The 22491-nt window shown below is 52.0% G+C and overlaps 8 protein-coding genes across 8 annotated transcripts; 3 read left to right on the forward strand and 5 right to left on the reverse strand.

Moving 5' to 3' along the window:
* Positions 1-752: 752 nt before the first annotated feature.
* On the forward strand, positions 753-2059 carry TrAFT101_009109 (uncharacterized protein). Its single transcript, XM_024901318.2, has 4 exons — positions 753-1013; positions 1208-1365; positions 1575-1749; positions 1848-2059. Exons 1-4 carry the CDS (start codon positions 979-981, stop codon positions 1930-1932), a joined length of 453 nt encoding a protein of 150 aa, XP_024755726.1. The 5' UTR covers positions 753-978; the 3' UTR covers positions 1933-2059.
* On the reverse strand, positions 1846-4247 carry TrAFT101_009110 (uncharacterized protein). Its single transcript, XM_024908997.2, has one exon. The coding sequence runs from the start codon at positions 4080-4082 to the stop codon at positions 2415-2417; it is 1668 nt and encodes a 555-aa protein (XP_024755725.1). The 5' UTR covers positions 4083-4247; the 3' UTR covers positions 1846-2414.
* Positions 4248-5242: 995 nt separating this feature from the next.
* Positions 5243-10781, forward strand: TrAFT101_009111 (uncharacterized protein). Its single transcript, XM_024904556.2, has 2 exons — positions 5243-6122; positions 6205-10781. Exons 1-2 carry the CDS (start codon positions 5759-5761, stop codon positions 10158-10160), a joined length of 4320 nt encoding a protein of 1439 aa, XP_024755724.2. The 5' UTR covers positions 5243-5758; the 3' UTR covers positions 10161-10781.
* TrAFT101_009112 (uncharacterized protein) lies at positions 10756-13330 on the reverse strand. Its single transcript, XM_024908996.2, has 2 exons — positions 12328-13330; positions 10756-12256 (listed from the first exon to the last, which is right to left on the reverse strand). The coding sequence occupies exons 1-2, from the start codon at positions 13065-13067 to the stop codon at positions 11059-11061; spliced, it is 1938 nt and encodes a 645-aa protein (XP_024755723.2). The 5' UTR covers positions 13068-13330; the 3' UTR covers positions 10756-11058.
* A 304-nt stretch (positions 13331-13634) lies between these two features.
* On the forward strand, positions 13635-15452 carry TrAFT101_009113 (uncharacterized protein). Its single transcript, XM_024910330.2, has one exon. The coding sequence runs from the start codon at positions 13894-13896 to the stop codon at positions 15088-15090; it is 1197 nt and encodes a 398-aa protein (XP_024755722.2). The 5' UTR covers positions 13635-13893; the 3' UTR covers positions 15091-15452.
* Positions 15280-16699, reverse strand: TrAFT101_009114 (uncharacterized protein). Its single transcript, XM_024901340.2, has 3 exons — positions 16440-16699; positions 16239-16328; positions 15280-16162 (listed from the first exon to the last, which is right to left on the reverse strand). The coding sequence occupies exons 1-3, from the start codon at positions 16623-16625 to the stop codon at positions 15410-15412; spliced, it is 1029 nt and encodes a 342-aa protein (XP_024755721.2). The 5' UTR covers positions 16626-16699; the 3' UTR covers positions 15280-15409.
* Positions 16700-16829: 130 nt separating this feature from the next.
* On the reverse strand, positions 16830-20150 carry TrAFT101_009115 (uncharacterized protein). Its single transcript, XM_024904555.2, has 5 exons — positions 19830-20150; positions 19625-19748; positions 19365-19553; positions 17206-19297; positions 16830-17133 (listed from the first exon to the last, which is right to left on the reverse strand). Exons 1-5 carry the CDS (start codon positions 19837-19839, stop codon positions 17047-17049), a joined length of 2502 nt encoding a protein of 833 aa, XP_024755720.1. The 5' UTR covers positions 19840-20150; the 3' UTR covers positions 16830-17046.
* Positions 20151-20656: 506 nt separating this feature from the next.
* On the reverse strand, positions 20657-22329 carry TrAFT101_009116 (uncharacterized protein). Its single transcript, XM_024908995.2, has 7 exons — positions 21967-22329; positions 21789-21845; positions 21706-21721; positions 21409-21534; positions 21276-21346; positions 21074-21215; positions 20657-20996 (listed from the first exon to the last, which is right to left on the reverse strand). Exons 1-7 carry the CDS (start codon positions 21967-21969, stop codon positions 20962-20964), a joined length of 450 nt encoding a protein of 149 aa, XP_024755719.1. The 5' UTR covers positions 21970-22329; the 3' UTR covers positions 20657-20961.
* Positions 22330-22491: the final 162 nt, after the last annotated feature.

The following is a 22491-nucleotide window of genomic DNA, read 5'->3' on the forward strand; positions in this document are numbered from 1 at the left end:
ACAAGTTGTAGACGTGTAATGAAGAGTTGGGCTGAGTCAATATTGGAGGCTGAGGGAGCTTTGGTCATGCAGTATCCTCGGTTTGCACTGAACAAGTAAAGTATCGGTGTTTGGACCCTTGAGTGTCTGACAATCCGCGTATAGCTGTCAGCCTAGACGGTAAACAATTCTCCGTTGCAAGTTTTCTCTCTCATATGTTTTAAACTAGTCACAGGAAATAGGCAGGGTAGCTACGTAATAATACGCAATGCCTATTGCGGAAGCATTTGGCGATCTTTTTTAAAGTACTTTGAGCTCGCTCCGCAGCAGAGAAGCAAAACTACATGGAGCATCTGCCGTGTTATCCATGTCTCCACGCAGGGGGGAGGGGAGAAGAAGCAGAATAGAAGCAAGGAATAGCGGCATTCGGAATTCCTCGATCCCCGAGTTGGAATAGTAGAGAAGAAAAAATTGGACGAAAGAAAAAAAAAAATAATCTAGCAAAAATACCACGTATACAGTAGCTGTGGTGGGGGCTTGGGTTCTTTTGCCGCGCGCGTCTTGTTAGCCTACTGATCTACTGCTAATACCTAAAAGCAGGTCTCATGTTAGTGGAGGTTCTGTCTCAGATTGGCCTCGAATGGCCAGGAATTGCGGCGTGTTGAACCCCGTAGTCTCTCTACCTAACTAACTAGCAGCCGTAGTACGTAGTGCATAGTAGTATTGTGCAGCAGCAGCTGGTTCTATCTTTCTGGCTGGAGTCGGGCTCGGATGGATCGAGTCAGGGGAGAGGCGAGATGTTCCGAGGTTGCGGACATTCAATGCTTAAATGGACAACGATGCCCACCGCCATTGCTGCTGCCAGACTCGTTTTCTCCCGCATTCTCTCTCTGACTCGTGTTGAACAAAGAATTGCAGCTCAATTGCGTTTAACCAACGGCACGGTTTTTAAATCCTAGTCTTTTTTTTTTTTCATCATCATCACCATCGCTGCCCAAGATGCCTTTCGCTTTTGAAATCTCCAACTCCTACGGGTAAGTCTCAACAAGCACAGCACCGCCAGCAAAGAAGAAGAGGAACTTGAAATTGTACAAAGAAGAGGTGGATGAGAGGGAGATTGAGCAACGGCCAGAAACTCAGTGAAACAATACAAAAGAAAAAAGAAAAAGACAGAATAACACCATGAATCCATCACCGTTCAATTGCTGACATACAACTTACAACACAGCTTCGTCCTGGCCGCCGCCACCTCGGCCTTCTTCGTCAACGTCCTGCACATGGCGCGCACCGGCAAGTTCCGCAAGGCCAGCGGCGTCACCTACCCCAACGCCTATGCTTCTCACGAGCAGGCCTCCAAGGACCCCAACGCTTACAAGTTCAACTGCGGTAAGTTGTGTGTGTGAATCTGTGTGTGCATAAACTGCTGAAACTCCCATGTTCTTTCTTTCTCCCCCCTTTCTTTTTGTGCCGCTATTTTCCGAGAGAACGAGTTGAGTAGAGAAATCGAGTAGTGTGTGGTTGTGGCATAACAAAACACCAAAAAAAAAAAAAAAAAAAAAAACACCATGCTAACTGACACATCACCAAACATCCAGCTCAACGCGCCCACAACAACTACACTGAGAACCTCCTCCCCGCCGTCGGCTCCCTCCTCATCGCCGGCCTCAACTTCCCCGTTGCCGCTGCCGCCCTCGGCGCCAGCTGGTCCTTTGGCCGCGTGGTTTACCTGTACGGCTACACCAGCGATGCTGGCCCCAAGGGCCGAACATTGTGAGTTTTTTGCTATTTTTCAACCCGAGAATCGTAAAATTTCGCGAGACCATTTTAACTAACGTTTGATTTTTTTTTCTTCTTTTCCTTTTTTTTAGCGGTGCCTATTTCGCTGGCCTTGCGGATATTGCTCTCAAATTCATGGCTGCCTATACCTCCTACCTGGTTATTACAAGCAACTAAGTTTTCTCTCTCTCTCTCTCTCTCTTTTTTGTATATGCTTGTTTTGTCTTTTCATTTGAGTTTCTTATTTTGCGAGATAGACCAATCTTATCTTAGAGGAAATAAAATAAAATTTCGGTTAATCCAGATATATTCATTGTTGGAGATAGATGCCTTGACAGGGAAGCGTGTGCTTGTTTTTGCCCTCTCCTTATAACAATCTCCTTGGCCACAATAGAAGCCCCTTCTTCCTAAGCTGAAACCACAGTTGTTTGCCTCCAATCATGATTGCTCGTGTACATCTCTCATGTACGTAGATTGTGAACAAAAATGGCCCAAGTCTGTTGTAACTTTTTTTTTTTACAAATTCATTATAAGTGTTGCTATTCGAGCAATTATTACGTACCTAAGGATATCATGATGGGCGGAAGAAGAGAGAATTACAAACACCAACATCAATAAAAACACAAAAACGCCAATTCCAGCAGTGCTACATCAAAATTTCATCTTCGTAATCTGCGTCGCCGCAGCTCCTGGATCGGCAACGTCTCCTGCTGGCCGTCGTCAAACTCCACATCCACGACGCCCAGTTCCACCTCCTCCTCTTCCATGTAATTGCCTATCGTCTTCTCAATGCCATTGTTCCCCAGAAGATAATCTCCAAAGTACTTCATTGCATCAAATACTTCTTCTCCTGTGGGAATGATGTATTCCTTGGGGAGGAGGAACCCATAGCTCCCCGTGTCTCGAAGCTTGATTTGATAGCTAAAGTGCGCGCCCAGCTCGTGGTAGAACCAATCGATGGCAGACCCGCCGCCTGATTCGATACGCGACCAGACGGGATCACGACCTTTGGCGTCTTTGGAAGCCACGGCACCCTCGCAGGCAGAGGTGACTGAGTATGATTCTCCATTCGAGAGACGAATTGCCTTGGCAATTCCCATGGCAAGCTCCTCCAAGTTTTCTAGGTTGGGCGGCTCGGTGTCGCAAGTATACGAATATGGGAAGAGGACCTGTTGCGAGTATGAATGGAGATCTAGCAAACCCACAAACTTGACGTTATTCTCCGTCTGGTTCACAGCCCAGTTTGCGAGCTCAGCGGCTTCCACAGCCTGGAAGGGCTTGTCTCCGCCGTAGCTCTCCGAGCATGGGTCGCTTCGAGCCTCGGCACTATCCCAGCCAAAGCTAAAAGTGTGGTCCAAGTCCATGCCTCGACAGAATCGCAGGTTGGTTTGCTGCCGGCTTTTGCGCCACAGACGGTCGACTTGCCAGCTGTATTCAACACCGTCAGGATTAACCGCCGGAATGAAGACAATGTCAAAGTGGTTGAGGAGCTTGGTAATCATTGGCTCTTTGCCAAACGAGGTTATAAACGACCACGCCACATAGTTGACAGTGCTGGTTGAAATCCACTCGCGGGCGTGGAGCCCGCCTGTGACGACAATCATCTTTCGTGGCTTGCTAGGGTCGGCAAGCTGCGGTACTCCCACGCGGAGCGCCGGTATCTCTCGTCCTTCAAACGACCTTCCGATCGTGATGTACTTGACATACGACGGGAACATGGCTTCCAAGAGGCGCATCCAGCGGACGATGACGGGCAGCGGTTGGTAGTCCTGGAAGAAGAGGTTATCGGCAGCTCTCAGTGGCGCTGACAGTGCCCCCATCATCATTCTGTCCGAAGCCATGGTGGTGTCTTTTGATGAAGGCGTAGACTGATAGACTGCGGTAGCCAGATCGGGGATCAGCGTCGACTGCGATAGATGGAGAGATCGAGGCAGGAGACTGAGCAGCGGGGCGACTTCGTCGGCATGGAGTCGAATGTCGACAAACTGATCGGTAAAGGCCCATACATCCAGGAAGAGACGAGAAGCCGCCTCCGCGAGAGCCGCCTCCTCGACGGCAGTCGACACATTGAATCGCAAGACCAGCTCATTGACGTATCGAGAATGTGAGTAGCTGGGAGCAGAAGGCTGGGCGGCCTTGGAAGGATGGCGGCCGAAGATGAACTCAATGGCACTATCGCGGAGCTTCGTGAGGAAAGGGAAGACGGCCGTGTTGGTGTTGTGGCTGCTGGTCGAGGGTATTCGCGATGATGCTGACGAGATGCCCGCGCCGTGGGCTGGGCCGAGCAGCGCCAACGAGGCCACCACGGCAGCGACCGTCGCCTTCATCTCGGTTTGAAGCGAGCGACTCGGCTCAGCGGGGTCAATGAAATGAAATGGATATCGAGCAAATTGCTGTGAGACACGCGACAAGTAAAAAAAAAGGATTAATTATTCAATATGCATAGCGCTGGCGATGGAGCGGTTGGGAGGCGACTATTATTTTTTTTTTTTGTCTTAGGTGATAGGTACTCTAGGTTGGTTGCGGCAGCAAATAACTGATACTAGACGGGAGACACGGGTGTTGGAACTGCGAAGTAGTCAGCCAGAGCTGCGATTCGGCGAGGCTCTGCTCTAGGCATTAATTTAGAGAACCCGGAAGCAATAGCGGCTGCGATGCTCCAGCGCTGCCAGTGCTAGGCAAGTGCTCTAGAGCCTGAGCAGCAAAGGGTATCCGCTGCAGACATGGAGGCCCCGGAGAATTTACGGAGTAGAGGGAACATGGGCCACATGTATTGAGTGCTGGGGGCAGCAGCCAGCCGCTACCGAATACACGTACCAGCCCGTAGGTATCCTGTACCTGATGGCGGGGCTGTGCCCAACGTGCGCTGGAGTCTACAGAGCAGCGAGAGCTCCTGCTGAGGGCCTCGTACCGGTACCGATTACCAGAGTGGATTTTTTGCACTGGTAGCCCGTTGTTTCCGGGGGTGGTGCATGAATGAGCCCGCCGTAAAAGCGCTGGTAAACGCCTTGGCATGCGGCCAGAACCTCGTAATCCAGACTTCCCGGGTGGGTAGGATTACTGGCTGGCATTTGCTCCATGCGGCGCGAGTGGCCTGAAGACGGCCGTATTACTGTGCTCGAGGGACTACCTGCAAGTAGAAGCTGGGAACCTAAGGTTCAGCACGCTGCACAGTGCTGGCCGCAGCGTGTCATCCGCCACACCCGTCAGCAACACGCACGGCGGCATGGCGTGGCACTCGGACATACAGTACAGTACAGTAGGTACCTAGTAGGCAGTAGGTGCTGCAGCGCAGCAAGAGGAAGAGCGCAAAAACCCCCTTCCCCTCTGAATCGCTAGGCGTTGCCTGATGACTAGCAGTAGTCCAATGTAGCTTATTATAGCGGCCTTTGCTTGCTTGCTTCTGTCTTCTGGCTGTGTTCTGGACGGGGCGAGGATCCACTGCGCATCAGCCTCATGGTCGCCTCTTTCTGCTGCTGGGGCCAATTGGGAGCGCCGTGCTGCCAACTTCCTCCCAAGCACACGCGCGTCCACTCCTAGCTGCGGCCCCCCTTCAGCAAATGCCAACCCAACCCCCTGGGCCTGCGAGAGAAGCCTCTCCACCGTGGGAACTGCTGCTGGTGCCATCCATGCAATATCATATCTGCTAAGGCTATGGCGTCGATGCTGCGTGTACTTGCTCTCGTACCGGTACTTGCATTGCACTGACGAACCCCCTGGGGCGCTCATCTCTTGCGTCCACCTTGCATCTCAGACCAGATCCATCCGGCATCATCTCCAGACGCTCCAACGACCTTCGCTCAATGCTCTTTCTCGACGCGCCGGGCGCATTCAGCTAGCCAGGGCCACGCCTCTCCCCCTTCGCCTCTCGTCGCTCCTTTCGTCCTCGATACCGTAACCTACTGTGAAGCGAATCGAATCGAGTCGTCCGAAGCTCAGCGGCCTTGTCGGAATCACCAGCGGCCAGGCGTGCCCTTGTAGATCATGAGCATCGGCCGCCGTCATGCCATTCCTACGCCGCCGCGGCATCATGGCCAGTGAGACCGACATGCGTCGCCACAACGTGCCCTTTGCGCCGCAAGCCGACGATGTCCCTGAACTGCCGCTCCAGGTCAAGCTGCCAGATGCGGCCACTGAGCCTGAGCCTGAACCTGAACATGAACCCGAGCCCGAGCCTGAGTCCGCGAGATCTCGGCCGCAGAGCCGCGAATCTGACACTTCCTTGGATCGTCCCATCACCCCGCCGGTCCAGCCGCAGTCCAACAAGCACCGTCGCTTCTCCGTCCTGCGATTTCGAAATGCCTCCGATTCGCAGCTGTCTCTCCGAGTCAAGCAGGCGGCCGAGAAGCCCCCTCCTGTGCCTCGACGTAAACCAACCCCTCCCCTCATGTCCAGACTTTAGCGAAGACCTCATGGCGACTGACTTGTGCCTTTTCCCCCCGTGTCTAGCTCCTGCCATCATCACCACAGCTCCCACCATGGAAATTGGTAACCTAAAGAAATCCGCCTCCCGCCTGGGACTGGCCGCAATGCTGCGACGCTCCACGGACATCCCTCGTGACGATCCTTTATCCACCAGTGCCAACCGCCGCCACCACGATCCTATGCCTAGAAAGTCTACAGGCGACCAAGGACGGCCCTCGCTGAGCGTTACGGACGAGCCTCAATCGCCGCGGCCGTCGACCCAGACCACGGTTGATTCCACCGGCACGGGACTCAACATAGCGCCTCGACCATCCGAATCTTCACGATCAGATGTTAGTTCTACTGATCGAGTATCTCACGCCAGCCTCAGTTCTACCCCCAAGAAGCCTTTACCATCTACGCCCTTTTTTAGCAAATTACGGCGAAACAAGAAGCCACCGGAGCCGCTGTTCCCCTTTGCACACCTCCGACAAGAGGGCAGCGTCGCTGCGACTGATCGATCCTCGACTACATCCTTGGGCGTGGAGGCCACACCACGCCCACCTTCGGCCCAGAGTGCAGGCACTCATCCCGGCGAAAACGAACAAGGCCCTCAGCTAAACCCAGCCATTGCCTTTTTCAATGCAAATGGTGGACCGCGTTCCGACCATTCCTCCCCCACACGGACGCCTACACGACGGGGGAGATCATCTACGTTAAGCTCTATAGGCAGAGATTCTAACGATGAGCATCTCGTCCCCCACACCGCTACGCGGACATCAACCTCTATCGGCCGTAAGAGCTTTGGCGACTTATTGGGCTTGACTCGTCTTCGTCAGAACTCGGACCTTAGCCGGCAGGGCTCCTTCACACCCGCCACGCCAGGATCTGTTGCGTCAAAGAGCAATTCTCTTCAGCTGCCAAGAGAGGAGTCTGTAGTCCTTCCAGAGCGATTCGAGGACGAGTCTCCTGCCAAGTATATTGCCCGTATCGAAGGAATGGTTAGCAGAGGCGTCGTAGCTGCCGCGCTGTCAAAGGGCACGGACTCCTTCTTTACCGCCGCTTTGAGAAGCTTCATGAGGACTTTTAGCTTTTTCGGAGACCCCATGGACATGGCCATTCGAAAGCTCTTGATGGAGGTTGAGCTCCCCAAAGAGACGCAGCAGATTGACCGATTTCTGCAAGCGTTTGCAAATCGCTATCATGAATGCAACCCTGGCATCTACTCCACTCCTGATCAGGCATACTTCATCGCCTTCTCTCTGCTCATTCTCCACACGGACGTTTTCAATAAGAACAACAAGCACAAAATGCAAAAGACTGATTATCTGAAAAACACTCGCGGGGAGGGCATTTTCGACGACATCCTTGAGTGCTTCTATGACAACATTTGCTATACCCCTTTCATTCACGTTGAAGATGACCTGGAACTCAACAGCGAGCGTCAGGGCCCAGGCAGCATCAAGTCGAAGAGGAAACTTGCTATCCCAGCCCCCGTGGCCGATCCTGCCAAACGGGCGGCAAAAGAACCCCTCGACCCCTATACTCTCATAATTGATGGAAATTTAGATGTCCTGAGGCCGAATCTCAAGGCCACCATACCCATGGAGGACCAGTATAATTACTTGGGTTCGGCACAGTCCCTCAATCTCAAGGACTTGCAAAAGACATTCTTCAGGACCGGTGTTTTGCAAATCGTCTCCGCTCGGTCTCGTCCTGACGCATTCATGTCCGATAACCCTCTAGAGAACACAGATGATGCACCCGGAATCGTCGACATCAAAATCACAAAAGTCGGTCTACTTTGGCGCAAAGAAGCCAAAAAGAGAAAGACGCGATCTCCATGGCAGGAATGGGGGGCTATTCTCACCGGCGCTCAGCTCTACTTCTTTCGCAACACCAGCTGGGTAAAGAATCTCATGCACCAGTATGATAGCCATATCAAAGCAGGACACGATGGCATACCAATCACTTTTAAGCCACCGCTAGAAGAGTTTAAACCTGATGCCCTCATGTCTACCAAGGGCGCCGTAGCTCTCCTTGACACTTCGTATAAAAAACATAAGAACGCTTTCATCTACGTGAGGCAAGGGGGGTTGGACGAAGTTCTTCTCGCCGATGATGAACATGAGCTTAATGATTGGTTGGCAAAACTCAACTACGCCGCCGCCTTTGGAACATCCGGCGTGAAGATGCGTGGTGTTGGTGGAGCCACATATGACGGCCACAGTCGCCGAGCCTTTAGAAGACTTGACAGTTCTGACGCCACGCAACTTGTTGACACCCCAACTGGCCCTGTATCGATTGCCAAGAGCCGGATCGATTACAAGATGGCTCAAGATATTCAACTGGCGAGACGTGAGTTCATGCAGGAAAAGATTGCCGAAGCAAATCAAAAGATAGAGGACTCCAAGAAGGCTTTGGAGAATCAACTCAGGAATGCTCGGCATTTGCAGATACTGGCACCTATCCAACCGAGGACCAGAGAGCAGCTTCTCCTGGCTGCGGCCCGCATGTCTGCGCAGCTTCGATGGGCGCGAATGGAGATTTGGAAAGAAATATGCCATCGCGATATCTTGGTCCTGGACCTCAAAGAAGAAGGAGAAGTGGTTACGGAGACAAAGGTCACGGCCGACGGCCCGCTTACGGTTGAAGAGCGTCGCGTGTCTTCAGCACCGCATCCATCCGCAGCTAAACGACCCGAGTCCCAATCCCAGGCGTCAGTAGTAGCCTCCGAAAAGATACCGCAGTCGCCTGCTACAGAAAATCTCCCATCCTTCTTCACGGACAAAGATGAGTTCACCTTGGAATTGCAGGATCCGGCTAGACCAGCATCTCCTCCGGCAACACGGCCAGCAACACGGCCAACAAGTGAAGTGTACCCACCATCCGAAGTGCAAGAAACACCCAAGGTCGATCTTGGAAGTATCAGACACGGCTCAATTTCAAGTATTACTGCTTCCCCTGCGCAGCTACCAATTGCCAAGATTCAAAGCACGCAGCTCGAACCTCATGATGAAGATGAGGCGGCATCGGTCAAGTCTCACCACGCGCACGATGATGAAGTGGATGCCGACGAACGACAATTCTTGAAACAAGCTGGCCTGCTGCAGGGAAGAGTAGGGAGGGATCCATCGGACAAGGCTATCACGTCGACCACTGGAGAAGCCGCCGAGCCTGGAGATAAATTTGAGAGAAATAAAATTCGACGCAGTCTCCAACGCACCCTTAGGGAGAGTGCTGGTCACCTCTCCCATCACCGGAGCAGGAAAGGCAGGGAGGGAGGTCCAGCTGCTTCATCAGAGGATGCTGCTCGGGACAGTACGTTGGCACGAGGCACCGGAAGCTTTGTTGTTCATGGAAAGAAGGCCTCTGTTATCAACCTAGGCACAGAGCTGCAGGTCCTGAGCAACGAGGAGCAGATTTTGGCTCGAAAACAGCAGCAACAGAGCAATCGGCAATCGTGTGATCAGCCACCTGCCCCTGTGCTAAATGAAGAAGTGGATGACGACTTTTACTCCGTTCTTGAGGCCCCCCTGGAGGAGGGCGAGGGTGAGGGTGAGGGCGATGGCAATGGCGAGGGTGAGTCTCGCAATCGGAGAGCGTCTGCCGCTAGTGCTAGCACAGCTACGGCGAGAAGTTTCCGTGAACTTCACCGGAAATATTCGTCCGCTCAACATCGAAGTGTATCCGCAGCGGGAAGGCTGGCAGTTCCCTCAGATGCGGAAAGTGAGGTGGCAGTGAGCTTTTCTGACGGACGAAGATCTCCCCTGCCCCCTATGGAAACAGAAGAAGATGAGAATGGCGCCAAGGATTTGGCTGTGGATGAATCGGCTATAAGCGAAGATGATGAAGATACCACATTGGAGTTGGAACAAGAAGACGAGAAACCATTAGAGCGTAAAACGGAAAATCCGGTGCAAGAAAAAGAGCCAGCAAGCGAAGAGGCCGAGGGGTCTGAATCTCTACTAAACCGACCTCTTCAGGCAGTCAATGCATGAACTGAATGGAAACCAGCGAAGTGATAGAGGAATGACAAGTCAGAATTTCCTGTTTTAGAAGGGTGCGAATATGTATGTCTATTTAGCGAATTATTATTGCCGAGCGTGGAGCTCGTGAGTGACGGCGAAACAAAAAGGAGGGCTTTCAGTTTATTTTGTTTTCTTTTTCTTTTTCTTTTTCTTACTTGACCATGACGGGGGCTGCATATGGAAATAACCTCTGATGTCTCTTTTACTTGTTTTACTTTGTGTATCCCCCCCCCTTCTCTCTTCCCCTCTTCTTCTTCTTCTCTCTCACTCTTTTTCCAATTACCAATTTATTATGCCTTTGATTTGAAGAAAAGCGGGAAAAGAAAACTGGTCTGCGTACTTTGCATATGCTATCTCATATACACACACACACTCTCTCTCTTTTGTTGAGCTAATTAGCCGCCTCACTCTCTCTTTTTCTCCTTTTTTACACACGCCCTCTCTATGTCCTTTGTTAAAAAACCATTTGAAGAAAACGGTGTGGCTTATATACCCCGTATGAGGCCACGTGGAGAAAACATACATCATATATACCTTACTTATATATACATATATATATATTATACCATACAGCAATTCAGATATATAAACCTTTTTGATACACCTTTGTCGTCGTTGTCCTACCCATCGTGATGGTAAAATGCTTTGATATTGTGGCCCGTGATGAATGAAAGGATAAGAGAGAAGCTAGCATACATTTTATTGTCATTTTTATTTTTTCCATTCCTCTTTTCCCAAACTGACCAGGACCCATCACATTTCTTAGAATTAAGCTCCCCCTAATCACTTTATACGCACATCCATACATCCATATATACTAAATATCAGATTCCCTGCATCAAGATGACTACAAAACGAGAGAGAGAATCTATTTCTTGCCCTTCTTCTTCTTCTTATTGGTCGATGAAGGCGCTGGGGCCTTCTCCACCTTGACGCCTCCTCCACCTACGAGACCCAGCGTTTCCTCCTCCTTGACAATACCTCCCTGCGTGGCCTCGCCGGCTCTCTTCTTCCCCTTCTTGCCTTTAGGACGGTATGAAGATCTATCGCGGAGGGCAAGCCATCGCTCTGGGTCGGGAGTCTTGCCCTCGACATAGTTCTTGGGGAGCTTTCTCCTTCGTCGCTTGGTCGCCTTCTCGGCGTTGGCCTCGTCTGAGGCTGCTCGCTTCTTGGAGGTGACGTTGCTGCGGGCGACGGCCACGCCAGAGTCGAAGAGTGCATCTACGTCGATACCGCTAATCAAGTCGTGGACGGGCGGCAGCTTGTCGGCGTATTGCCTGACCTTCGAGGCTTCAGAGGCCGCAAAGGCAGCCACTAGTCCAGCCGCAGCAATTTCGGAGTCCTGCTGCTCTCGGAATAGCTTGTCAAACGAAATACCCGCCAATTTCAAGTCGTCTGCGTTGGATGATCTCATGAGCTCGATTCCGGCCTCGAGGAGGAGTGACCCAACTGAGTGAGCCGGACGTTTCTGCCACCACTGAGCGGCCTTGACAAGTTCAGCCTTGGCTGATGATTCCCGCTGCTGCGACCGCATCAACGAAACCGCTAGGGCAACAATACCAGGGCTGTAGCGGGTGTCTAAGTCGTTTACATCCTCGGAAGTCTCTAAGCGGCTGAGGAAAGATGTGAGAGTCGTCAAAGCGGCGCCGCCTTGCTGTTCCCTAATCTGTAGCTGAACAATAGCCAAGACAATGCCAACATCGCTGGGACGCTTAACCGCCAAGGCCTGTAATTTCCGAAGAGCCTCCTTGTTATCCAGTCCTTGGGTGTGAGCAGCCGCATTGATAATGGAGGAGATGTTGATCTGTGGGTTTGCTGAAGGGAGCTTTGCCTGAGCCAGAATCTTTTCCGTTCTCTCCGCGACACCCTTGGTCTTGAAGGCACCAAGATCGATGACGAGGTTATTGCGCTTGAGGATGTTGGACTGGTAGCTGAAGAGGTCGCTTTGGGCTGCTGACGCCATCAAAGACTCTGCTTTGCGTTGGCGCACGAATGGGTTACCAGCTTCCTCCAGGGCAAAGTGGTTGTTTTGGGTAATGACGGCGAAGTCACGGCCGTCTTTGCCGCTGTAGCGTCAAATATGTTAGAGAGCATGCATTGGAATATAAATAACAAGCTTGTCAAGAGCTCTACTTACGTTGGAGGACCTAACATCTCGTAAACTTCCAGGGCAGAGCTAGGTTTTGCAATCTTGGCAAACAGATACGCCTGTTGGGCGCGGATAGATCTCAGCTCAATCTTCTTCTCCTCGTCGGTGAGCTCGTCCGAGTTATCGCAGAGCATAGCAGCACGCTGTAAGAGAGTGAGGGCAACGCTCGTGTTTCCCCGAGCAAGCTCACCGCAAGCCATGTTATAGCACAGCTCGAAGGTATCCAGAGTTTCGGGGGCTACTGCTGGGCTGGAGGAGGGGATGCCTGTCCATTGGGTCTGGGCAACAGCAGCGGTGATGTTGATTTTGAGATCGCTCTCCTCATTTTCTGGCTCTGTATCCAGAAGGTGCCTATAAATGCTCTCGGCATTGTGGAATTTCTCGGCCCTGTAGGCGACCTGCGCGGCGACGTGTTGAAGGCTTCGTTTCTCTAGGCCACGGGTCTCGAGCAGATCAGAAGCCTCGGCCAGCTTGCCAGTCTTGTACAGCGCATAGGCCTGTTCGAGAATGCAGGTAGCCTCAATCTTGATCCCCCCACCGCTAATCACACGGAGGGCATCGTCGAAGCGATCGAGCTTTAGGAGAGCGACCACTTTGGTGTGTTGGGCGACATGGTCGTTCTTGTCGGCCTTGAGTGCGGCATTGGCGGCATCGAGGATCTGTTCGTGGTCGTCGATATCAGCGGCCCGAAGGAGGGCGCTGAGGGCGTTGCGAGGATCTGAAGACATTGGAGTATCGTGATAGGAAGAAGAGCTGTCTATGAGAGACGACACATTGTTGGTGGGGTTGGCGATAAGTGGTCTGTGGAGGTGGTACAGACGGAGCCACAGCTAACGAGCAGATGCGGCGACGAGGGCAGAGAAGATGGTCGATACGGACGAGTGGCCGAGAGAAGACGCCGGTTTGCGCGGATGTACGCAAGAGCCTCGATGCTGCGTTGGCGAGTTCGTGTCGCAATGAGGCGATGCGTGCTGGAGCTGGGCGGCAGCTGCTTCGTGATCAATTGCCTGGAATCTCGACGGTGGGTTTTTCGGGTCGCGGGGCTCGCGCGCGCCACAGGTGGCTTGTGTTAAGGCGCAGGTGTCCTTTCTCTGCCCACGCCAAGTGCTGCGGTACCTCCTGGAGCTGCGCGATGTACCACTGCGCTTGCAGGTACTTGTCGGCGCATGCGCGGCGCCTGTCGCTTGAGCACAGGCGCCGTCACCGCCCAAACAGCCGCGCTTCTCGCCCACCCGCCAGCTCGGTCTCGCGTCGCAAAGCCGCCTTTCTGCCACTCAGCGATCTCTCCGTCTTACAGCATCCTCCCCGGCCCTGGCCCTTGACTCTGCTGCTTGCTCACCATTTGCGCATCACTTTGCGCTTTCTTGGAGTTAGAAATAGGCAAAAAGCTTATCTTGCTTTCCCCCTCCTACTCGCATCTGCTTTAATCCTGATTGGATCTCTTTTTACCTTCCTTTTTGCTCGCTACTTCTAATACCGGGCCAATCGTATTCTCTACATCCGCCACCTACTTTCTTCCCCTGTGCTAGGTCCATCGCCAAACCAGCACGAATTATGGATTTGGATATTGACATGGATGATGGCGCCGCCGGCGAGGTTTTCCAAGAAGTTCATGAGGATCTCCCTCGAGGCGACGATATCTTGGTACCGGACGAGCCAGAAGAGCCAGGCGAAGTGGCTGATGATGGAGAAGTGAATGAAGACGACGCGTCAAACACCATTGTTCCCACAAAGATTCACATAAGAGGACTCGACAATCTACACACCGACGATATAAAATCATATGTCAAAGCCCATTATGGGAATGTGGATAGGGTAGAGTGGATTGACGACACCTCAGCAAATCTCGTCTTCAGCTCTGAACCTTCTGCGCGCGATGCCATTGTCGCTCTCAGTGCTATTGATATTGCAGATGCAACGGCGCTGGGCGCGGGCGAGACTGTCCCCGCCAAGGCTCTCGAAGGAAAACCTGAAACTTCTCTGCAGATTCGCTTTGCGACGGAAGCCGACAAAAAGCAGGCTGGCGCGGCGCTTCGGAGCCGATATTACCTTTTGCACCCCGAGCACGATCCGGAAGAAAGGCGACGCCGGCACCAAGAAAACCGTTCTCGATATCGCGACCGTGACAACCGGGGAACATCAGGACGACGGAGACGTTATTCAGACGACGAGGTTGAAACTTTTGAGGCAAGCATGTACGACGATGCGCCGCGAGCTTCCAAAGATGACAGGTCATTGGCTCAAGAAAGTAACCGCGGCAAAGAGCTATTCTCAGGCCGCAGCATTGGGCGACCAACCTCTAGGAGGGACAGATCAGCATCTCCGCGCCGCGATGACGATGGAGACGCAGCTATGGATGGGTTTGCCAGCTCGTCAGGTAATAGAGAAAAGGCTCGATCTATAAGAGGCCGCCTCGCAAACGAAACAAGATCGAAAGAACTTTTCCCCACCAAGCCGTCTAATAGAGGTGGAGGTGGACAGCTAGACCAGCTGGAAAAGTCCATTGGCTCGGCTCACTTGAAAGAGGAGGATATGCCCAAGATTGTCGCCGAAGCAACAGGTGATGGCTTAAACATTCGGGGTGCCGCTAATCAACGAGTGGGGGGCAGGGACAGCGGCTTCTCCATCAAGGGAGCAGCCAACGCGCAAGAGTTATTTCCTGGAAAATTTGGATCAGGCAATGCAGGCAAGGAATTATTCAGTGCGAATCAACCGAAAAGGAGACAGAAGGCCGAAGACTTGTTCTCATGAGTTTGTTGTGAGAAAAGACGATGAAAAGATTGGCATTCGCTTTGGTTCATTGGATGAGATGCACTATTGCGGAATAGTATTTATATGATGGAAGGGAGACAATTGCCAGCGAAATTGGACTACTGGGACGGCCGTATTGATGATACCATGGGCGTTGGGGTCGCGCGTGCGCATACGGGTATATACAGACACATAACTATCATAAATTCAGCTCTATATACGAAGCGTTTGACATGGCTACTCCCTCTCGCCCATTCATGAGTGGGACTAATAATTCAACCCTTGTAAGATGAATATTCTAATTTCAATTGGCTAATCTTCACCACCATCTCTCCGTCAAAACACGTCGCGAATCCATCACCGCCCCAAGCTTTTCAACAAGCTCATCGGTCATTGGTGGCGGTCCACATACATACACCACCGTGCCTTCGTGGTCCGCGCTTCCAATCGATGCCTCAATGTCTGCAATCGTAAGGCGGCGTGGCCGAACCTCCACTGCAGCTCCATTGATATATCTAGTCTCCTGCTGCTGCGATAGCGCGTCCCCAGCAGCCGTTATAAACAGCTTCACTCCGCCCTTGACTTTGCCCTCTCCAAAAGCCCGAGTAATCCTATCGAGAAAGACGATATCCGAGAGATTGCCGCTCGTAGGAAGCTTGCTCGCGTACATGAAGCTCACATCCAAAGCGCCATTTTGCCCATGGCCCTCGGCAATGTAGCTCAGCATGCTGATCAAGGGATTCACGCCCACCCCCCCAGCAATGAAAACGACCTTTTTCAACGCAGAAGAAGAAGAAGAAGAAGAAGTAGAGGCATCAAAACTCTCGCTGCTGCCACTCTGAGGAGGAAAGACAAACCTGCCACCCACGCGAACACGCAGCGTCGCGCCCAGAATCGCGTCCACGGGCCGCCACAGCCACGCCGCGGGCTCGTTCTCGGGCGATTCCTGCACTGCGAGCTCTAGATATGGCGATGGGCCTGTGAGGGCGGCTGAAGGGGCGGACGTGATGGTGAAGCCGCCTGCTTTGGGCACGTCGGGGATGTATGTGTCGAGCCATTGGCCGGGCAAGAACTAGAGATTGTCAGCACTGCAATTAATATTTTTAATTTATGGTATTGCAGAGTGGTGTAAAAAATGGTTTTATTACCTTTATGGGGCCGGATACAAGATCTAGTCGAGACAGCCTCACTCTCTCATTGACTTGCTCAACCCGACCAAGCCGCACCTCATGAAGGTCCTGGAATGTAAACAATCAGCACACCGCCCCCCTAAAGATATTTGACAGACAACACGAGAAGAATATAAAGTGTAAGAGAAAGATAGAAGATGGCAATAAAAGTCACTTTACTTTATCTCTCGGCTCCTCCGCCGTCCTCTCAAGATGCCCCTCTCGCTTTCCCGTCGACGCCATAGCTGGGCCTAAGCTCTTCAATGCCCGCTCGTGAAGTAAAGAACCAAGCGTCGCTCTCGTAGAGCGAAAAAGAGGTCCTGCCAACCGTGTGCGAGACCGATTGGCAAAGATTCTGCAGAGCATCAGCTAATTCGTATCAATGCGGTGATGAATTGTAAGTTGCGCGTAATAGTTAGTGCGTTGAAGAGCTTTGAGAGGGAACAGCATTCCACTGCACTATATCCCGAAACAGGGAGACGGAGTGTTTATTATGCAGACTCGCTAGCGGAAGCTTATATCTACAACTAACGACAGACAATATTACAATATCACAATGCCCTTGAAATTATAGGGTAGACCAAATCTCATTGATGCTTCTACGTAATTATGCCTATTTCGACCAGTCGGCCCCGTCATACATCTTCAGATCGTCCTTCACTTAATGTACTCCCCGTGAAATTTTGATATCTACAACCGCTCCACGAGTACCTCCATATTTATGTTCCATATTAAACCACTATAAAAGCCCAGTAACGTAAACTGCTCGCTGTAAATAAGTCCCCGCTTATGATAACTCTGCCCAGTTCACCTGATCCACTACTTGTCCCGCCGCAGGGTGAGTGAGTGTGATACGCAGTCGCAGTCGCAGCGGCTATCACAAAACCAGTCAGTACATGATATATCAAGAAGGGAGGAGGAATGATCAAAACAAAGAATTACTTACCCCCTTGCAACCAGCTACTCTCATCATCTGAGTAGTATCCGCTCCAGGCCCAAGTTCCGGTGAGGAGATGGGCAGCAGCTGCAACTTCTGAGACTTGGGAACCGCGGCTTGCAATCCAACATTGGACAAAGATGTCGAACCAGACGTGTTTTTGAATCGAGCCGTTGCCTGGATGAGTCCTTCGGCGTTGCGTTGAACCTGAAAGGTCACGTTTAGGTCATTAGCATTGTAGCAGGGAAGCCATTGGCCTTGAGTTGCCGGAGATGGCTGCTGTGGTGGTGGCGATGCGACAGGGGACATGATGTCGAGACCGGCAGAGGCAGGAGCCGGTGAAGGTGAGCCTTGGCCCGCAGGTCCTGAGCCAAAGAGATCCATGATTGAGGAAATGTTGGACTGCTGTGGAGCAGGAGAAGCAGGCGCAGAACCTGTCGATACGCCTCCGAGAATATCAGCCAGAAGATCAGAGTTTGTCGCCTGGGATCCATTCGTAGGAGCAGCCACCGCTGCTGGGGTATCCATGATATCCAGCAAGTCCTGCTCGGTAGGTTTGATAATCTTGGATTTCCTGTTGGCGCTCTTGGCCTTCTTTGAAGGAGCCCGGCCCAGCACTCTAGACTCCTCCTTGATCTGGGGCGGAGGCATCTTCTCAAGCACACCTCGGCGAACTTGATCAAACGCAAACAGGTTGCCGTACTCGACAGCTCGCTGCTGCACCTCAACATCCAAGCTAGTCTGGTGTGTTTGCAGGATGCGTCTAATTTTTTCCACCGGGGCGGGATCAGTGAATCGTGTGCTGAGCTTCATCAGCGCTGTGATAATGTACTCCGTGGATACCTGGTTGGCGTAGCTGCTGTTTAAGATGAGGGAGAACAAGTCGACGACATCGCCCTCTTTAACCTCCTGAACAAGCTCTGCCTCCTCGTACTGGCCGCCCCTGAGCAGGGCATCACCATACTCGCCAATGCACCAAGCGCCAGCCTGGGTCAAGCTTTCTTGAGTAATATCTTTCTTGAGGTTGGCATACAGCTTCTGTACCGCATACGTCTGGAGCTCCTGGGTGGTGGCGATGAGTCGGATAAATGACGAGAGAATCTGTTCTTTGACGTAGTTGCCTGCTAATGACAAGACGCGTAGCATGGTGTCAAAGTGCCATCGCTTGTTCGGGGCATATTTATCGGCAGCAATTCCAATCTGACTAGTCATTGTTGGCTTGAATTCGTTGTCCGCAACCTCCAGGAAAGCCAGCAATTCTCTAATGAGCACACGAACGTTGGACTCATTGATGAGGGTGAAGCTCAGATCGAGGGCCCTTCTTCGAATGCTGATATCAGGGTCCCGAAGACATTCCAAGATGGTGTTTCGGTGCCTTTGTACCGCATTAGGTTCGATAGCAACCACCTTGATGAGCGTGTTCAGCGCCACGTAGCGAACGTTGTTGTCCCGATTGGTGAGGAATTTGCCCAGAATATTCACACCGAGAACCCTCAGGCCAGAATCAGCCTCAATATCCAGAATGGTAAGCACAGCCTCGTAGAGAATCGAGTTGCCGACGTTCTTAGATGAGTCAGTGTTGGTCGCTACTTGTGCCAAGATATCGTTGATTTGCTCGCTGGTTTGGGCATCGCCAACAGCCAGCACTCTCAGCAGTCGTAGAAGCTTGACTTGCAAGAAAGGGTCGGTGATGCCCGTAACATCGTGTTCCGGGGCATATCCTGACGTCGAAAGGCCCTTTAGCGTTTTAACCAGCCCGGGTACAAGGACCCTGAACTTCTCAACTATACCCTCTTCGCCACCTTCTTCTTCATCCGCCTCGCATAGACTCGTAACTAGGGTCAGTCCGCAAAGAAGGACGCCATGGTTTCTATCCGAGAGCAGAGCTGTGGCTTTTTCGATGAAATGCTCCTGAAGATCAGGCACCTTGCGACATATTCGCATAGCACAGAGCGCAGCCTTTCTCCTGATATATGGGTTTGCGGTTGAGATCAAATTCTCAATCTCTGGGAACAGATCCCTCGACATTTCATCAGACGCGATATTTCCGAGAGTGCAGAGGGCGAGACCGACAACGTATTGGTTAGAGTGGCCCAAGTCACTAAAGTCATAGTCAGAACCCGTCTGCTGCTGAACCGCACAGCAATAAAAGGGGGCGGGCAAGTTACTTCTTCAGAGAGTTGGTCACCAGAGTCAAGACCTCCTGTTTCTCATCGAGCAGCAAGCTGGTAGCAAGATGGCCAAGACGCTTATCCGCAAATCGCGGAGACGCAAGGAGCTTCAAGCATTCGACTTGGCCGAAGTGAGTTCGCTCGCCCAAGGTGAAGAGGTAGAGCAGTTTCGCGACATTATTACGGCTGTTCCCATTTACAAATGAGCACTCTAATCCATTGTTCGGATGCGCAGAGGTTCGACATTGAAAACCCACCGTATGCTGTGGTCGTGGCCTTCTTCGCGGAAGCTGGCTCTGATCGCGGCGCTCTCTTTCTGGATGACCGCTCGCTCGTCCGCAATCGTCTTCGCCGCACGCACGTTGCGGATGAATTGTTTTACTATAGGTTGCAGCAAAGGGGGCAGCCGTCAGCCATCACTATGTCGAAAGACCAAGAACACAAGAGACGAAGCGGTCTTACAGGAACTCATCTTGAAGTGAAGGAAGAGCTCGACCCGGCGACAGGGTCACCTCGCAGGTTGTTATCCAAGGAGCAGCAGAGGCGGTAGGCGGCAGAAGCAGTGGTGTAGCACCAGCAATCCCCAGGCTCCCACTTACGAACCGGCTAGTGCTGACCTGTGGCAGAATGGCGAGAAAAGCTTCAAGCCTCGACGTTGAGATGGACCGCTTGGGATCGTGGAACGTGTATGAATCGCAATGCCACCAGCGTCGCTGGCTACAGCACTATTGCTCCCTAATAGTACTCCGTACCGCCAATGTACCTGGGTCTAATTCTACGTGGGGCAGGCCACGCTGCATCATGGGCCAAGCAAGACACGAAGGATGCGGGCGGAAAAAGCAATGGCCCGGCGAGGCTTCGGTACCTTTGTACCGCCAGCACATGTCCTTGTCCGCCCCCAGCAGTTGAGCCTCCAAAGTAGTACTACCTCAGCTACGATACCTCGAGACTTACACAGCACTAAATTGGAAATCATAGATGAGTTGGTCGCCTGTATGCGCACTTTTTCCACTCCCCTTTTTAATCTAATTTCATTAAATGGTTGCCTACCAGCGTATATTTGCCCTAACATGCTTGCCTCAAAATTGCTGCCTGTCAAGGAGCGTGGTTACACTTGTGATACCTGACTCTCTTTGAACAAGGAACGTGGTCTCACAGCAGCCTAATATCACGCTTGTTTGCTCCTCGTCCGCCTTCGTCGGTCTTGTGACCAACACAGCATCGACAGGAAATCCCACTGTGCTACATTTCAATCTACGGCTTGCCCAGTGTGTTCAATAGATGGTTGCCCACAAATGCGTATACGCGGCGAGCCGCCGGTTTATAATTTGAGAGTATTCATAGAAAGGCCCAGGGTATCTACCTAGACTGCTACCAGAATTTAACATCACGACTCTTTCGACATGCCAGCAATTTCGGGAATCGCTTGAAGATTTGACAGTAAAGGGAATAAAATCAACTCGTTGATTTTCTTAAAGAAAAAACAGGTTGTGTGCGTGCTAACAACTGAGTCTTGCCGTAAGAATTAACCATATCCATGGCCTCTAATAAGGCTCAACAGTTGGCTTAGTCGCAAATAACTCCAAACAGTCCCTTATTTTTGCATCATAAGCTGTACAAACTCGTTGTCTGCAAATCGTGGTTAGCCAAAGCTCTGTAAACATGAAAATAAAACGTAGAATCGTCTCCGTTGATCAAAAACTCACAATCAATTCGGCCATCACCGTCCTGATCAGCCTCACGAATCATCTCATCGACCTCGTCGTCGGTGAGCTTCTCGCCAATAGATGTCATGACATGGCGCAGCTCGGCAGCTGAGATGAAGCCGTTGTTATCGCGATCGAAGACCTAGTCGCCAGTGTCAATTTCAGAATAAAAAAAAGGGTTACGCAAATGCGGGTAACAAACCTTGAAAGCCTCTCGGATCTCCTCCTCGGAATCAGTGTCCTTCATTTTTCGTGCCATCATGGTAAGGAACTCTTCACCGCTCTAGATTAGCCCGTATTCGGCAGCCGTCCATGTGTTTCTGCTATTGACATACCAGGGAAATCGATGGATCCATTGTTGTCGGCATCAACCTCGTTGATCATGTCCTGCAGCTCTGACTCGGAGGGGTTCTGGCCCAAAGAGCGCATGACAGTGCCCAGCTCCTTGGTGGTGATCTGGCCTGCGAAGTCGAAGCTGTTAGCTTTGCGTCCTCCTATCCGTCATAAAAATGGGCAGTCGGGGAAATTTCGATCGCTATCGCAGGTTCAGGCGCTCTAGTAATAGCCCGCACAAAATAAGGGGGACGGTGAGGAGGGGAAAGAGGAGTATCGCGTCACTAGCCACTACGTACCATCGCCGTCCTTGTCCTGTAGCCACCGGGTTAGTGACCAAATCGACTGTAATTTCATCGCAAAAGAGAATCCAGAGACTTACAAAGAGAGAGAAGGCCTCCTTGAACTCAGAGACCTGCTCTTCGGTAAGAGAATCAGCCTGTCGAGGGCTCGCTGGTTAGCCACACAAAAGCTCCTGAAGATTGGGGGGGCAGCCCTGAACGGTCGCGGGGTAGCGACCATAGACACAGATCGATAGAGGGCTGCAGCGCGCCACGCACCATTGTGAATAGGGGTTATGGATAGCGAGCAAAGAGTGTAGAGTTTAAAAGTGAACGAGGCCAAGAGGGTCGATTTAATACGACAACAAGCGTTAGTGGCGTCTTAGCGAAGGCGGAAGCTTTTTGCTTGTGGTCGTCGTTGACGTGGGGAGAGAGACGAAGGCCAGGCCAGCTAGAACGTTGCTGTCAGGGGACCCGTAAGGCAGAATCGGCAGACAGTATTAATCCTCAGGCAGGCCCCATGCTAGGACGGGGTCGCAGGTGGTTTGTCGCACTCGGCTAGCCTAGGAGACCCCCTGAAGGCCTGTCTGGGGCCTGGCCTGCGACAGCGGCTCGCACTGTACAGGTCATATGGCTCGACGGGACGAGCTGAACAGCATCTCCATCTCCCATGATAAGACGTCCCTGAGTGCGAGTATAGACTACATAGCCGCGAAGTACCTACAGAGGGCAGACGGCAGGGAGATATACCCGTGATGGCCAGAAACGCTCGTGACACGTGTAAACACCGCCCAAGTCCCTCAG

This window comes from Trichoderma asperellum, chromosome 5 (genome assembly GCF_020647865.1).
Source record: "Trichoderma asperellum chromosome 5, complete sequence".
In the NCBI taxonomy this organism is placed as follows: domain Eukaryota; kingdom Fungi; phylum Ascomycota; class Sordariomycetes; order Hypocreales; family Hypocreaceae; genus Trichoderma; species Trichoderma asperellum.